Raw genomic sequence first — 15,865 nt, forward strand, 5'->3', positions numbered from 1 at the left:
CTGAACAGGTCACAGGTCACAGCACAGCGACCGTCCGCGTTGGCCTTCGGCTCCAGCAGCCGCAGCCAGTTTTGACACTTGGTGCTCTCTATCGATGAACGAACGTTATCTATAAACACTCCACAGGCAAATGTTCATCAAAACCTGTAAGCAGCAACTCGCCTAACACAGATGGCCCTGGTCCTTCCAAAACAGACCCGTCACACACGCCTGCAGTGGCCTCCTCGGCCTGAGCAAAAACCAGTACGCGCTGCTCCTCGGGCAGCCCTGCAGTGCTGGTCCCACATGCACACATTTTATGAAAGAAAGAAAAGAAAGGAGAGAACAGAAAAGAGCGAGCAAGTGTCTACAGGTCCAGGTGCATTAGTGCAGTAGTATGAGTGCCACTCCGTGATGCTGGAGGCTACCTGGCAAGGCTCTGGTCCGTGTCCCAGGTCTATCTAGACAGGTGACACGAGCTGGCTGCACGGATTGGGGGAAGATTAGGTGTGGAGGGTTCAGTATGAAGGATTAGGTATGAATAACCTGTCAATATTGCACCTCTCTTTCTCTGTCATATAAAGGCCAAAAAAACCCAAATTTTAGAAAAGCGGGAAGTAGGGCCGGCAGGTAGCGTGGTGGTTGAGGCACTGGACTCCCACATGACTGACTATGGTTTACGTCCCAGACCTGGCAACTTGCTTTCTCACTTCCCCTTTCTCTCTGTCTCTGTCTCTCTCTGGTCAAGCTGAAATATGATAATAATAAAATTAAATAATTCTTTGGAGGGACCAGCAGTTAGCATAATGGCTGTATCGCTGAACTCCCACATGGTAGACCGCAGTTTGAGTCTGGTCCCAGTGGCTTAAACTCACACCGGGCACATGTGCGTGCGTGCCCATCCCCCCTGGGGGGGTGATTTCTCATATTCTGTCTGTTTCTGTCTTTCTGGCGAGCACATGCGCCCTATGGCAAAAACCTCTCAAAAAAAAAAATTCTTTGGAAAAAAGGGGGAATGGGAAAGTGGCCTGCTGGTGGCAAAAATATTAAGGGGGCTGGGTCCCACCTGGACTGGATGGTTCAAGTCCCAGACCAGGAGGCTTGAGAAACACGTAAGATGTCTGGGAACCAGCAGTTAGCGTAATGTCTATGTCGCTGGACTCTCACGTAGTCGACCGCAGTGCCTTGAAATCCACGCTGGGTACGAGTGTGTGTGTACCCAAGACCTTGGGAGGACAGTGGAGGAGAAGGGATTGCAGTGTGACCATCAACCCGGAGAAGGTGATTTCCAACTTTTCCTTTCACTTTGTCTGTCTGTCTCTCTCCTGCAAGGGCATGTGCCCTAAGGCAAAAACTTCTCCAAAGTTAAAAATTAAAAAAGAAAAATTCAGTCTATCGAAAGGTTAGAGTATGTTCTCCAACTACACAATTAATACAGTAGCCTTGATTTCAAAGGAATGGTTGATTACGGAGGCTGACCTTCACATACACAGTAACCATAGCTTAGGTGAGGAAGGCTCTACAGCGGTGCTTGTCCCCTGGAACCAGAGAACATGTATCTAGTGCAGATAATGCCCACCGAACTCACGTCTAAAATGGTATTGGGACCAGCAGTTAGCGTAATGGCTATGTGGTTGGACTCCCACGTAGTCGACCACGGTTCCAGTCCTGGACACAGTGGCTTAAACTCACGCCGGGCATGTGTGCGTGCGTACCCAAGATCCCGAGAGAAGAATGGAGAAGGGATTGCGGCGTGGCCATCCCCCCTGGAGGGTGATTTCTTGCTTTCTTGCTTTCTGTCGCTTTGTCTGTCTCTGTCTGGCGAGCACTAAAAAAAAAAAAAAAAAAAAAAAAAAAACCTCCCAAATAAATAAATAAATAAATAAAGTGGTATCAATGCCAACCTGACATTAGTTCCTGGTTAAGTACTGTCAAAAAAGCACTGTTGTGGGAACCAGCAGTTAGGGTAATGGCTATGTCGCTGGACTCCCACCCCACGTAGTCGACTGCGGTTTGTGTCCCAGACCTGGTGGCTTAAAACTCACGCCGGGCGCGTGTGCGTGCGTGCCCAAGATCCCGAGAGGAGAATGGAGGAGAAAGGACTGTAGCGTGACCATCCCCCCTGGGGGGTGATTTCTCGCTTTCTGTCTCTATGTCTGTCTCTGTCTGGCGAGCACACGCGCCCTATAGCGAAAAAACAAAAAAACCTCTCCAAAATAAATAAATAATAAATAAAAATTTAAAAGCACTGTTGCGTATTCAACACAGAAACACACATTGTAGGGAACCAGCAGTTAGCATAATGGCTATGTCGCTGGACTCCCACATAGTCGACCGCGGTTCGCGTCCCGAACCCGGTGCCTTAAAACTCACACCGGGAGCGCACTCGCCCTATAGTGAAAACCTGTCTCAAAAAAAAAAAAAAAAAAGAAACACACATTGTAGCACTTTAATCCAAGTGCCAGGACAGCCCTGTTTGCACACAAGTTGCACTATCCCTTGAGAGAGTGGAAGCCACATGGGAGGCATGGGTTCAGTTTTCAATCCAACCTAAACACGTTGGGTATAGCTCTTGCAATCCTAGCTAATTGCAAGTCTGGGACAGAAATATCAAGACACAGGTCAGATCCTGTAAAAAGAACTACCTCTCTCGGGGACCAGCAGGTGGTGTGGTGGTTAAGATGCTGGACACTCCCACATGGCCAACCAGGGTTCAAGTCCTGAATCTGGTGGCTTGCTTTCTCATTTCCACTCTCTCACTTTCACCCTCTGTCTCTCTCTGGTCAAACAAAAAATAAAATGAATGAATAAAATAATTATTTAAAAAAAAAAAAAAAACTACCTCTCTCCCTTTCTCTCTCTCATAAAGTTTAAAAAGCAGATGGCATAGTGGTTGTCACTAGATTCCCACATGGCTGAGCGTGGTTCCAGTCCTGGACCCAGTGGCTGGAAAATCACAGCGGACACAAATGTGTGTGTGCCCAAGATCCCTGGAGAAAAATGGAGGAAAAGGAATCGAGGCATGGCCATCCCCCTGGAAGGTGATTTCTCACTTTCCCTCGCACTGTCTCCCTCCAGAAGAGCACATGTGCCCTAAGGTAAAAACAGAGAGAGAGAGAGAGAGAGAGAGAGAAATGAGCAAGTCACATTAAGCAACTAGCAGAATAAAGCTTCTTCAATAATTAAAACAAGGGGCCAACAGATGGAGTGACGGTTAAGGTGTGGACTTCCACTTGGCCAAGTCCTGGGCCTGGTGGCTGGCTTTCTCTCTTTCTTTCTCTCTCGCTCACTCTCTGGTAAAGCACTTGTGCCCTATAGCAAATTTTAAAAAATAATATTAGATAAAGTAATTATTTTAAAAAAAACAAAAAACAAAGTGGGGGGGGGGGGGGGATGAGCTGGAAGGAGGCGTGGTGGTTCAAAGAACTAGACTCTCACATGGCCAAACATAGCTCAAGTTCTGGACCTGGTGGTTTGCTTTCTTGCTTTCTCTCTCTCTCTCTGGTCAAATTAAAATACATGAACAAATAAATAAAGTTAAATAAAATAATTCTTAAAAAAATGTTAAAACAATCTCAGCCAGAGGGTAGCACAGTAGGTAAGGTGGCTGGATCCCATATGGCTGACTAGACAATCCAGATCCCATGGACTGAAAAACACACCGGGCACAAGGGATTACAACATGGCCAGCTACCTTCAGGGATGATTTCTCTCTCTCTCTCTCTCCATCTAGCACAAATAGTGGATGCTAGCAACACTTTAAAAAAAAAAAGAAAGTAAGTTAAAATAACCCAAAGCCAACCTGTTCAAATTTAAGTACATTTATCTTTTTTTCCCCCTTATTTTTCCAGAAAATACACATGCTTGCCAGAGACAGAGACAGAGCCAGAGGGAGAGGGAGACAACACCTCTAATGGAAGTGGTCATGCACCCAGAGTGTTTTTCAGGCCATCAGGGATGGGATTCAAACATGGTTGGCCATGTGGGATCCAGCTCCCTTAATGCTCCTTTAACTACCAGGCCATGAGGCCAGCCCTTAAATTAATCTATTTATCTTTAATAACTAATACAGCTTATAATTCTCAATAGAAATTAACTTGTAAATCACCTGGATATATTTAGAAAATCACAATTACTCATATGCTTTATTAACAATGTCTTAGTTCAAAAGACATATAACCAGGCCTAACACTTTTCTTTTTGAGAGATTTTTGCTATAGGGCGAGAAATCCCCCTCGCAGTGGGGCGGGAGGATGGCCATGCTACAATCCCTTTTCCTCCATTCTCCTCTCAGGATATTGGGCACACATACACATGTGCCCAGTGTGAATTTTAAGCTGCCCGGTCTGGGACTCAAACCATGGTTAATCATGTGGGAGTCCAGCAACATAACCATTATTCCATCTGCTGGTCCCAGGCATAACACTTTATCTGTACATTTAAGTAAAATAATTTCTATCAAAGCAAAGCACTAGGAAAATGACATTATTTTATACATAGTGTGAAACTAGCTTTTATAAACGCATGTCAGAACATATCTCAGGACAGCAGGTGGCATAGAGGTTAAGACGCTGGATCCCACATTGCGGACTGTGTTGTGTCCCAGACCCAGTGGCTTAAAAAAATCACGCCAAATTCATGTCCGTGGATGCCCAAAAATTCCAAGAGAAGAATGGAGAAGAGATGCAGAGTGGCCATTCCCGCTCAGAGGTGAATTCTTTCTCTAGCGAGCACAAGCACCCTATTACAAAACTAAAAACAAAACGAATCTATCTCAGTCTAAGCATTATACTTGTGTTATAATTCAGAACTATCAAGTATTAAGAGAAAGTAATTGGGAGAACCAGCAGTTAGCGTAATGGCTATGTCACTGGACTCCCACGTAGTCGACAGCGGTTCATGTCCCGGACCCGGTGGCTTAAAACTCACGCCGGGCGCGTGTGCGTGCGTGCCCAAGATCCCGAGAGGAGAATGGAGAAGGGATTGTGGCGTGGCCATCCCCCCTGGGGGTGATTTCTCGCTTTCTGTCTCTCTGTCTCTCTCTGTCTGTCTGGCGAGTGCACGCCTATAGCAAAAACCTCTCTCCCCCCCAAAAAAAGAGAAAGTAATTGGAAGGCTGGCCTCGCAGTACAGCATTTAGGCCTTGTTCATCAGGAGCCAGATTCCCAAATGGCCAACTTTGGTTAGAATTCCAGCCCCCAATGTTTTGAAAAACACACCAGACACATGTGTATGCATGCCCCAAATCCTGAAACGACAGAAAGGCAGAGGAAAGGGCTGCAGCGTGACCACACTCCGTGAGGGGTGTACTTTCTCTCGGTGAGAGCACATACGTGCCCTCTGGTGAAAAAAGAAAAAAATTATAGCAACATGGGGCAGACTAATGACACAGCAGTAAAATGCAATGCCCTGGGGCTGGCAGGTGGCATGATGGTTGAGACAGTAGACTCCCCCTGTGGCAACTGCAGTTCAAGTCCTGAACCTATAGGCTTGCTTTCTCACTTTCCCTTTCCCTTTCCCTCTCTCTCTCCCTCTGGTCAAATCAGAAACAAAAATAATAATAAATAAAGTAAAGTAATTATTTTTAAAACTACCTTGCATGGAAGGGTCCATGGCTCTAGTCCGCAGACCTCTGTGTGCAGTTGCTCATAATCAGGGGCTAGCAGAAGGCTGGGAACGGATCCTGCAGGGGTGCTGGCTCTCTCACTCATGAAAAAAATAAATTTAAAAAGTAGTTTTCCATTTAGTGAAAAAAATACTTATGCAGAAAACTCACAGCTTTTTTTGTTTGTGCAAATTACAAATGAAGGGCCATCAGGTGGCGTGGTGGTTAAGGCACTGGACACTCTCACATGGCCGATCACAGTTCAAATCCTGGGCCTGGTGGCTTGCTTTCTCACTTTCCTTCTCTCTATATATCTGTCTTTCTCGGGTTAAATGAAAATGATTGAATGAATAAATAAAGCTAAATAAATAATTCTTTTTTTAAAAATTACAAATGTAGGGGCCAGCAGGTGGCATGGTGGTTAAGGTGCTGGACACTCCCACATGGCCGACCATGGTTCGAGTCCTGGACCTGGCAGCTTCCTTTCTCCCTTTCCCTCTCTCTCTCTCTGTGTTTCTCTCTGGTCAAATTAAAATAAAAAAAATGAATGAATAAATAAAATAAAATAAATAATAATTTTTTAAAAAATTACAAATATATAAAAAAGGAGAATATTAGTAGAATGAATTCCCATATGCAACCATTCCCCAACTAAAACAAATATCAATAGACAATTTTTTAAAGAATTATTTTATATAGCTTTTTTTTTCCTTTGGAGAGGTTTTTGTCGCTATAGGGCAAGTGCGCTCACCAGACAGACAGAGAGAGAGACATAGAAACAGAAAGCAAGAAATCACCCCCCAGAGGGGATGGTCACGCCGCAATCCCTTCTCCTCCATTCTCCTCTCGGGATCTTGGGCACGCACGCACACACGTCCGGCGTGAGTTTTAAGCCACTGGGTCCGGGACACGAACCGCTGTCGACTACGTGGGAGTCCAGCGACATAGCCATTACGCTAACTGCTAGTCCCCCAGCTTTATTATTTTTTTTTTTTCACTTGACCAGAGAAGGACAGAGTGAATGAGCGAGAGAACATGAGAAAGCAAGCTGCCAAGGCCGGGACTCAAACTGCAGTTGGCCATGTGGGAAGCCAGCATTCTTAGCTACCACGCCACCTGCCAGCTCCCTTCATAGCCAATTTTATTCACTTATGATGCAATCTACCTCCTATCACACTTCTACTTCACACTCATCATATCTGATTTGTTTCTAAGCAAATGTCAAGATATCACATCATATATCTAGAACATTTTGATTTGTATCTCTGAAAGGATGTTTTTAATTACTGGAGAGTACATGCACTCTTGCCAGAGAAAGACAAAGAGGGAAACTCAGGAGTTTGCCGCAATCCCTTTTCCATTCCTCCATCCTGTTAGGAGTTCGAGCATATGCACACACAAGCCCTGTGGTTTTTTTTTTTTTCTTTTTTTTTTTTAAAGAGTTATTTTTAATTAACTTTTATTTATTTTAATTTGACCAGAGATGGACAGTGTGAGAGTAAGAGTGAGAGCGAGATCGAGAGCGAGAAGAAAAATGAGAAAGCGAGCTGCCAGGTCCAGAACTCATACCACGTGGGAGTCCCGCACCCTTAACCACTATGCCACTTGCCGGCCCCATGACCTGTGTTTTCAAGTGGCCAGGGTCAGGATTCCAACTGTGCTGCTGGCCACGTGGATCCTAGTTCCCTCAACTAAACTAACAGGCCACAGGGCTGGTCCAATATGTGAACTTATTTTTTTTTAACTATAGGGCATGTGTGCTTGCCGGAGAAAGTGCAAACGGAGGAGGAGGGAGAGGCAGAGCGCACATCCCAAGCCCTCCTCTACCTCCTCTCAGGACTCTGGCACCCTGTACATGCTTTCAACTTCTGCATGTTTTCAGGCCGAGTCCAGGAGATGAACCACACAGTGGGTCATGTGGCCCCATCTACTACACCACTGCCTAGCCCAAATATTTACATTTTAAAAGAAAATTCACGACACTTTCAATCTGAGACCAACTTGAATCTCAGGATAGGAGGAAAATAACATTTCTGAGAACATTCGCGTATGTACAGGCTCATTCACATATAATGTAATGTACCTTCTGCGAAATTCTAGTAGATGGGTATTACCTCCACTTCCCACTGAAAATCTAAAGCACAGTTCCAGTCGGAACACCACGGATTGCTGAGCTAAATCCTTACTGATCTGCAAAGTGTGGGCATCAAACACCCTATTCTCTCCAAATAGGTGCACCTGGACTCTGGACTAAGCTCTCAAATAATCCTGAGGTTACAATTAGAAGCTTTTTGCCAAAACACAAAATCAAATTGTTACAAGGTCTTAAAATATGACATATATCTCATAGGGAATAAGCCTTTCTAGATATTTTTCAAAATAGAGATTTTTGCTGTAGAGTGTGTGCTTTCCAGAGAGACAGAAAGCGAGAAATCACCCCCCAGGGGGGATGGCCACGCCGCAATCCCTTCTCCTCCATTCTCCTCTCAGGATGTTGGGCACACACGCATATGTGCCCCGCATGAGTTTCAAGTCGCCGAGTCTGAGAATGGAACTGTGGTCGTGGGCGGTCAGTGACATTACACCATCTGCTGGTCCCAGCCCTTCTAGATCTTAACTGTACTAATCATCTGGAAAAATAATGACAAAAGATGGTTTTTGTTTTTTGGTATTTTTTCCCTTCATATTTTTGTTACAGGACACGAACACTTACCAGAAAGACAGAGAAAGGGAAAGTGAGAAATCACCCCCCTCCCCAGAGGGACGGCCACACAGCAGTCTCTTCATTCTCTCAAGATTTAGGGCATGCACGCACATGTGCCCAGTGCGTCTTTCAAGCTGGCAGGGTTAGGGAATCAAATCACAGAATTAGTCATGTGGGAACCAGGGTCTTAATTACCATGCCACCTGCTAGCCTCAAAATAACATTTTTAAAATATTTCAGGTAAATGCACACTATATACTGTATATCTAAGTACTTAGATATTAATCCTTCAATTTCCAAACACGATGCTTCAAGCCACTGAAATAAATAAAAAGCTAGATAAAATACGGGCCAGTAGGTGACACAGTGGTTGTTGGGTGCTGGATTCCCACAAATTGAGCCCTGGACCCAGTGACTTGAAAGTCATGCTGGCTCACATGAAAGTGGGCCCAAAATCCTGAAAGGAGAACGGAGGACAAAGAATTATAGTGTAGCCATAACCCCAAGGGGTGATTTCTCACGTTCCCTCCCTATGTTTCTGTCTCTTCTTGCCTCTCTATGGCAAGTACAACCTGAAGACAAATCCCTGTTAAAGGGTTAGTCAGTGGAGTGATAGTCAAGGTGACTTGATCTCACATGGTCAACTGAACGGTTCAAGTCCTGGACCCAGTGACTTTAACAAAATGCCTGCCAAAATCCCAACAGGAAGAAGAAATGAAGAGACTCCATAGAGACCATACCTCACAGGAAGTGGTTTCTCCCTTTCCCTCTCCCTGCCCCTGCAAGCACATATGCCCTCTAGAAAATTACAAAAATAGGGGCTGGCAGGTGGCACAGTGGTAAGGGTACTAGACTTCCACATGGCTGACCATGGTTTGAGTTCCAGACCTGGTGGCTTACTTTCTCACTTTCCCTCCTTCCTTCTGTCTCTTGCTCTTGCCCTGTCCCTTTATGGTCAAATTAAAATAAATCAAGTTAAATAAAATAATTTTTTTTTTTTGGAGAGGTTTTCACTATAGGGCGCGTGCGCTCGCCAGACAGACAGAGAGAGACATAGAGACAGAAAGCGAGAAATCACCCCCCAGGGGGGATGGTCACGCCGCAATCCCTTCTCCTCCATTCTCCTCTCGGGATCCTGGGCACACACGCACACGTGCCCGGTGTGAGTTTTAAGCCACTGGGTCCAGGAAGCGAACCACAGTCGACTACGTGGGAGTCCAGCGACATAGCCATTACGCTAACTGCTGGTTCCCAATAAAATAATATTTTTAAAAGAGAAAATTACAAAAATAAGGTCTCTGTTGAGGGCCAGCTCCATAACCTGGGGATGAAGGCAGTCAGTCCCACGTGAACAGCCACCCGGTGTGGACTCAGCCCGGCCGGCCTGTGCTTGCATGCCCAAATCTCCACGGGGAGGAATGGACAGGAGACTACTGCAGGGCCGCGCCCCAGCGGAGAGCTTTCTCCCCTCCCTCTCTCTCTCTCTCTCTCTGCTGACCAATGTGCTCTCTGGGAAATTAAATCAAAGCTGCCAATCTCGATGAGGTATCTCTACACCCAACTTCAGAGCCGCATTATCCACCACACCCAAAAGGTGGAAGTCACCTTGTGGTACAGATGTAAAAAAATATATTACATACAATGACATACTATGCAGCCATAAAAAAAATTATGACACATGATACCACATGGGTGAACCTCGAAGACATTATGCTGACTGAAATAAGGTAGTAACACAAAAGACAAATTGTGTATGACTCCACCTACATGAGGCACCGAAAGGAGTCTTCACACAAAGAACAGTGGTTGCTAAGAGCCTGGGAATGAGGGATGAGGAGCTGTCTGATGGGTACAGAGTTTAAGTCTTGCAATATGAAGAGGGTTCTGGAGACTGGTTGTGCAAAAATAGGAATGTACGTAATACTATTGAACTGCAGTTTAAAATGGTTGTAGGAGGCAACATGGCTGACCATGGTTTGAGTCCCAGACCAGGCAGCCTAAAACTCACACAGGGTGCAAGTGGGTACATGCCCCAAATCCCCGGGGAACAGAGAAGGGATTGTGGAGTTATCTCCCCAGGGAGGTGATTTATCACTTCTCCTCTCTATCCTCTCTCTCTATCCAGTCAGGGCATATGCCCTGGGGCAAAAATCTAAAAAAAATTATAAATAGAAAAATGGCTAAAAAAAATTATAAATAGAAAAATGGCTATGATAGTAAACACTGTTATATATCCTTTATCATAACTAAAAATAACAGCTCCTGGACTGGCTCCATGGCATGATGGTTAAGTTACCCAGATCCCACAAGGTCAACCCTGCAGTTTGAGTCCTAGACCTGGAACTTTGAAAAATAAGCTAGGCGGGAACCAGCAGTTAGCATAATGGCTATGTCGCTGGACCCCCACGTAGTCGACCGCGGTTCGCGTCCCGGACCTGGTGGCTTAAAACTCACGCCAAGTGCGTGTGCATCCGTGCCCAAGATCCTGAGAGGAGAAGGGATTGTGGCATGGCCATCCCCCCTGGGAGGTGATTTCTCGCTTTCTGCCTCTCTGTCTGTCTGTCTGGCGAGTCCACGCGCCCTATAGCAAAAACCTCTCCCCCCCCCAAAAAAAAAGAAAAAGAAGTTAGGCACATGTGTGGAAGTGTCCAAAATCCTGACTGGATAGAGAAATTAAGAAGGGATCGTGGATTGACCATTCCCTGGTAGAGGGGTTGCTTTCTCCCTCTTCCTCTCGCTCTCTGGCAAACACACGCATCCTCTGGCAAAATTTAAAAAACAATACTAAAGAATCCCCACTGAAATAAGCAAGCTCATATATGTCTGACTAGGAGTATAACATACACACACACATATATATATATAACTAAATAAAAAATACACACACACACATACACACACACAGGGACTTGAAAAAGTCTGAGGAGAAATTAATTCAAAACACTAGTTTCTGGGGACCAGCAAGCAGGTGGCATAATGGTTATGTCACTGAACTCCCATGTAGTCAACTGCAGTTTGAGTCCTAGACCCAGAGGCATACAACTCACGCCGGCCCGTACGAGTGTGCTCAAAAGCCCAAGAAAATAGAGAAGGGCTTGCGGCATGGCCATCCCTCCAGGGAGTGATTTCTAGCTGTCTGTCTGTCTCTCCAGTGAGTGTACTTGCCCTATACCAAAAAAAAATAAATAAATAAATAAAACAAAACACTAGTTCATGGGACCAGAAAACGGTTTAGTAGTTACGATGCTTGATTCCAACATGGCTGACTGCGGTTCAACTGCTGGACTCAGTGGCTTGAAAATCATGCCAGGCACATATGCACGCATGCCCAAGATCCTAGGAAGAAAATAAGAGAAGGGACTGCATGTGGCCATCCCCCTAAAGGGTGATTTTCCACTTGCCCCCCCCCTTTTTTTAAAAGAATTATTTATTTATTTATTTCCATTTGTTATTGTTATTTTTTTTCTTCATTTGACGAGAGAGAGAGAGAGAAAGGGAAAATGAGAAAGCAAGCCTCCAAGTCCAGGACTTGAACAATGGTTGGCCATGTGGGAATCCAGCGCCCTTATCCACCACACCACCTGCTGGCCCCATTTTTTTTTTTTAAAGAATTATTTTCATTTAACTTTATTTCCAGTTTGATCCAAGAGAGACAGCGAGAGAGAGGAAGGGAGCAAGCAAGCCACCAGGTCTGAGACTTGAACCATGGTCGGCCATGTGGGAGTCCAGCGCCTTTAACCACCATGCCACTTTCCCTCTTATTATCTCTGTCTTTCTCTCTCATCTACTACTGAGTGCATGCACCCTAAGGCAAAAACCTCTTTTAAAAATGGGGGAGGGGGCCCAGCAGATGGCATAGCAGTTACATTGCTGGACTCCCACATGGCTGACAGTGGTTCAAGTCACAGATCCGGTAGCTTCAAAATCACACCAGGCTTGTGTGCATGTGTGCCCAGGGTCCTGGGAGGAGAACGCAAAAGGGACTGCAGCGTGATCTTTCCCCCGGGGGGATGATTTCTTTCTCTCTCTCTCTGGCAAATGCATGTGCCCTATAGCCAAAATCCCTCTAAAACAAAACAAAAACAAAAAGATGCTAGTTTATTTTGGTGCAAAAATAACTGAAATTCAGGGGCCAGCAGCGGCATGGCAGTTAGGTGCACAAAATTCCTACATGACTGACTGATGACAAATAAAATTCAATAAAATAATTCTTTACAAAAAAGTATTGGGAAAAAAAAAAAGTATTGAAGTTCATGCAGTTTTTGTAAATTTGCCATAAGGTGCATGTACTCACCAGAGAGAGAGAGAGAGAGAAAGAGAGTGAGAAAGCATGCCCCAGGAAGGATGGCCATTCCCCAATCCCTTCTCCTCGGTTCTCCTCTCAGGATTTTGAGCACACACACACACACACATACACCCAATGTTGTTTTCAAGTCACCAGGTCCAGGACTCGAACTGCAGTTTGGCCCTATGGGAGCCGTGTATAGAATCTTAACCACTACACCTCCACGAGTTAGAGTAATTTACTTTTTCTTTTTCTTTAAAACATTGGATGACTTTTTTTTATTATTATTTATTTACTTTTATTCTTCCATTTTATTTTTAATTTGACCAGAGAGATACATATATATATAGAGAGAGAAAGAGGGAAAGTGAGAAAGCAAGCCACCAGGTCCAGGACTCGAACCATGGTCAGCCATGTGGGGGTGTCCAGCACCTTAACCACCATACCACCTGCTGGCCCCAGTAATTTACTTTTTCTAATAAACATTTCCGTTGAACTTTTTATAGACTCCTCAAATATTCCTTTAGTGAGAAGTATCTTTCAAATTATAAATGTATTTAACTCTGACCCTTAATTCCAGTTCAGCAAATCTACATGGACCTGCATACATTCTAAACTGTTTTTGTGTATGGTTGTTCATTTTCAGAATGTGTGAAATGAAAATATTTATACATTCATAAGCAGTATACTTTCGAGGTATAAAAAAGAGAAAGTGAAATTTGTAAATGGAAAGATTTCAATATATATTGTTAAGTGAAAAAGGAACGTGAAGACCCCACTGTGTGGCACGCAGCACACCAAGTGCCCTGCAGTGCTGGCAGTGATGTGGCTAAGATGGGTCTGGGCCCCTGGGGCAGGCTTGGATGTGCTGGGTGCACACGGACACCCAGGACCTGAGGAGCTGTGCATCTCGGCGAACAGGATTGCAGCGGGAGGAGATCCCGCAGAGGAAGGTGATTCCCCCCTCCAATATGCATTCACACCCACTGCCACTTAAATGAAAGGAACATCAAGTGTGCACAGGCTGCGAACTGTGCCATAAGAAGAGCGAGGAGACAGGCGTTACTGTCTAGGAGGATGCTACAGGTGCTTCAATAATTAACTTCTTATATTTTTGTAAATAACAAACCTATTAAAAAATTTAATTTGGGGGACTGGCAGGTGGCACGGTGGTTGGCGTGCTGGACTCGCACACGGCTGACCGTAATTGAAATCCTGGACCTGGCAAACTTGCTTTCTAACTTTCCCTCTCTCTCTCTCACTCTGTTCCTCTCTGGTCAAATTAAAATAAGATAAATAAGTAAATAAAATTAATAAAGTTAAATAAGATAATTATTTTAAAAATTTAATTTGGGGCTGGCAGGTGGTGTGGTGGTTAAGGACACTGGCCAACCACGTTTGGCCCACTCCCACACGGCCAACCACAGTTTAAGTCCTGGACCTAGCGGCTTGCTTTCTCTCTCCTCTCTGACCCTCTATGGAAAATTTTAAAAATAAACAAATACATAAAGTTAAATAATTCTTTTGAAAAAATAAAAATTTGAAAAATAAGATCTAGGGGCCAGCAAGTGGTACAGTGGTTAAGGTGCTAGACTCCCACACGGTCAGCCACAGTTCAAGTCCCAGACCTGGTGGCTGAGAAGTCACACTGGGCACACTTGAGTCCTGGGAAGAGAATGCAGGAGATGGGGATGTGGCGTGGCCATCCACTTTCCTTCTCCCTCCCTCTGCAGCGAATGTACCTATCCAGTGGCAAAAACCTTAAAAAGAAGAAACAAGACCTCAGTTTAAAGTAAAACCCGGTCAATCACTTTCTCACACAGCTATTCTCCGGGCACCAGCAGAGCGCATAGCAGCTACTTCGCTACACTCCCATGTGGCATACAGAGCTTCAAGTCCTGGACACGGTGGCCTGAAACTCAACAGGGCATGTGTGCACGCATGTCCAACATCCTAGGAGGAGAAGTGAATGGAGAGGGGACTGCAGCATGACCATCCCCTCCTCCCCCCAGAGTGATTTCTCACTTTCCCTCTAACTGACACTGCCTCTCTCTGGTGAGCAAACATGCCTTAAGGCAAAAATCTTTTTTTTTTTGAGAAGTTTTTACTATAGGGCATGTGCACTTACCAGAAAGACAGAGAGAGACACAGAGACAGAAAGCGAGATATCGCCCCCCAGGGGGGATGGTCATGCCGCAATCCCTTCGTGTTCTCCTCCATTCTCCTCTCAGGATCTTGGGCACGCACACACACGTGCCCGGCATGAGTTTAGGCCACTGGGTTGAGGACTCAAACCACAGTTGACTACATGGGAATCCAGCGACATAGCCATTACGCCGAATGCTAGTCCAAGGCAAGAATCTCTTAAAAAAAAACACACAACTATTAATTTCTAATCAGATTGGGTAGATGTGGTAACCAGCTGCCTAGGACAGTCCCCAATGATCCCAGGCTAATGGTATTCAACTCTGGGGGAAACCAACCCAGCCACTATCTAGCACTACCAGCAGCCATGCGAAAAAACTTGAAGGAAATAAACTCAGCCTTCCTACAAAGTGAGAAGAGTGCCACTTAGAGTCTGAAGACCACATGCCTGTGATCTGCCCTGCCAATAGGCTGTGGTGGGCTGGTAGCATCGGGACCCTATTGTGGGTATTGCTTCTGTGTGTTTTTCTCTCTAATGAAAAAAATAAACTTGGGGCTGGCAGGCAGTGAGGCTGGCGGTTGGGGCTGCTGGATTCCCACATGGCCGACCGCGATCTGAGTCTCGGACCTGGTGGCATTCTTTCTCGCTTCTCTCTCTCTCACTGGATCCCTCTCTAGTCAAATTAAAACAATAAAGTAATTCTAAATAAATAAACTTTTAAAAAACAAAAATAAAAAATAAAAATATAGAATTTCCAGGGGCTAACTAGTGGCGCAGTGATTATGGCACTGGGCTCCCACATGGCAGGCTGTGGTTTGAGTTCTTCTCCCGGCAGCCTGAAACTCACACCAGGTGTGTGTGCCCAAAATCCCAAGAGGAGAATGGAGATCCTCTCCAGGAAGCCCACAGACCCTATGGTAAAAACAATAAAATAAATAAATAAATAAATAAATAAATAAATAAATAGAACTTTCATTACTTCTCAACAACTGCTCTGTGATTCTTTACAGATCATGGCATGACAGAAGTACTGTTTTTTGATATACTGAATATAAAAACAGGTTCAAAAATTATTAAATTGAACCATCTGCAATAGTGAAGAAATCCTCTGGGGCCAGTTCAGTGACCTGGTGGTTATGGTAGCTC

The 15,865-nt window shown here is 44.9% G+C and overlaps 1 protein-coding gene across 3 annotated transcripts in view; it reads right to left on the minus strand.

Annotated features, from left to right (window-relative positions):
- The window catches only part of NSD1 (nuclear receptor binding SET domain protein 1), a 140,835-nt gene that overhangs the window by 97,078 nt on the left and 27,892 nt on the right, over positions 1–15,865 (minus strand). The window contains exon 1 of one of the 3 annotated variants that reach the window (XM_014591740.1): positions 5,574–5,705. The exons of the other annotated variants lie outside the window; for them this stretch is intronic. Within the exon in view, the coding sequence (XP_014447226.1) occupies positions 5,574–5,690 (117 nt within the window). The 5' untranslated portion in view covers positions 5,691–5,705. Of the gene's footprint in view, positions 1–5,573; positions 5,706–15,865 lie in introns of those variants that run through there. 3 annotated transcript variants of the gene reach the window in all.

This window comes from Tupaia chinensis, unplaced genomic scaffold (genome assembly GCF_000334495.1).
Source record: "Tupaia chinensis unplaced genomic scaffold, TupChi_1.0 Scaffold000612_1, whole genome shotgun sequence".
In the NCBI taxonomy this organism is placed as follows: domain Eukaryota; kingdom Metazoa; phylum Chordata; class Mammalia; order Scandentia; family Tupaiidae; genus Tupaia; species Tupaia belangeri.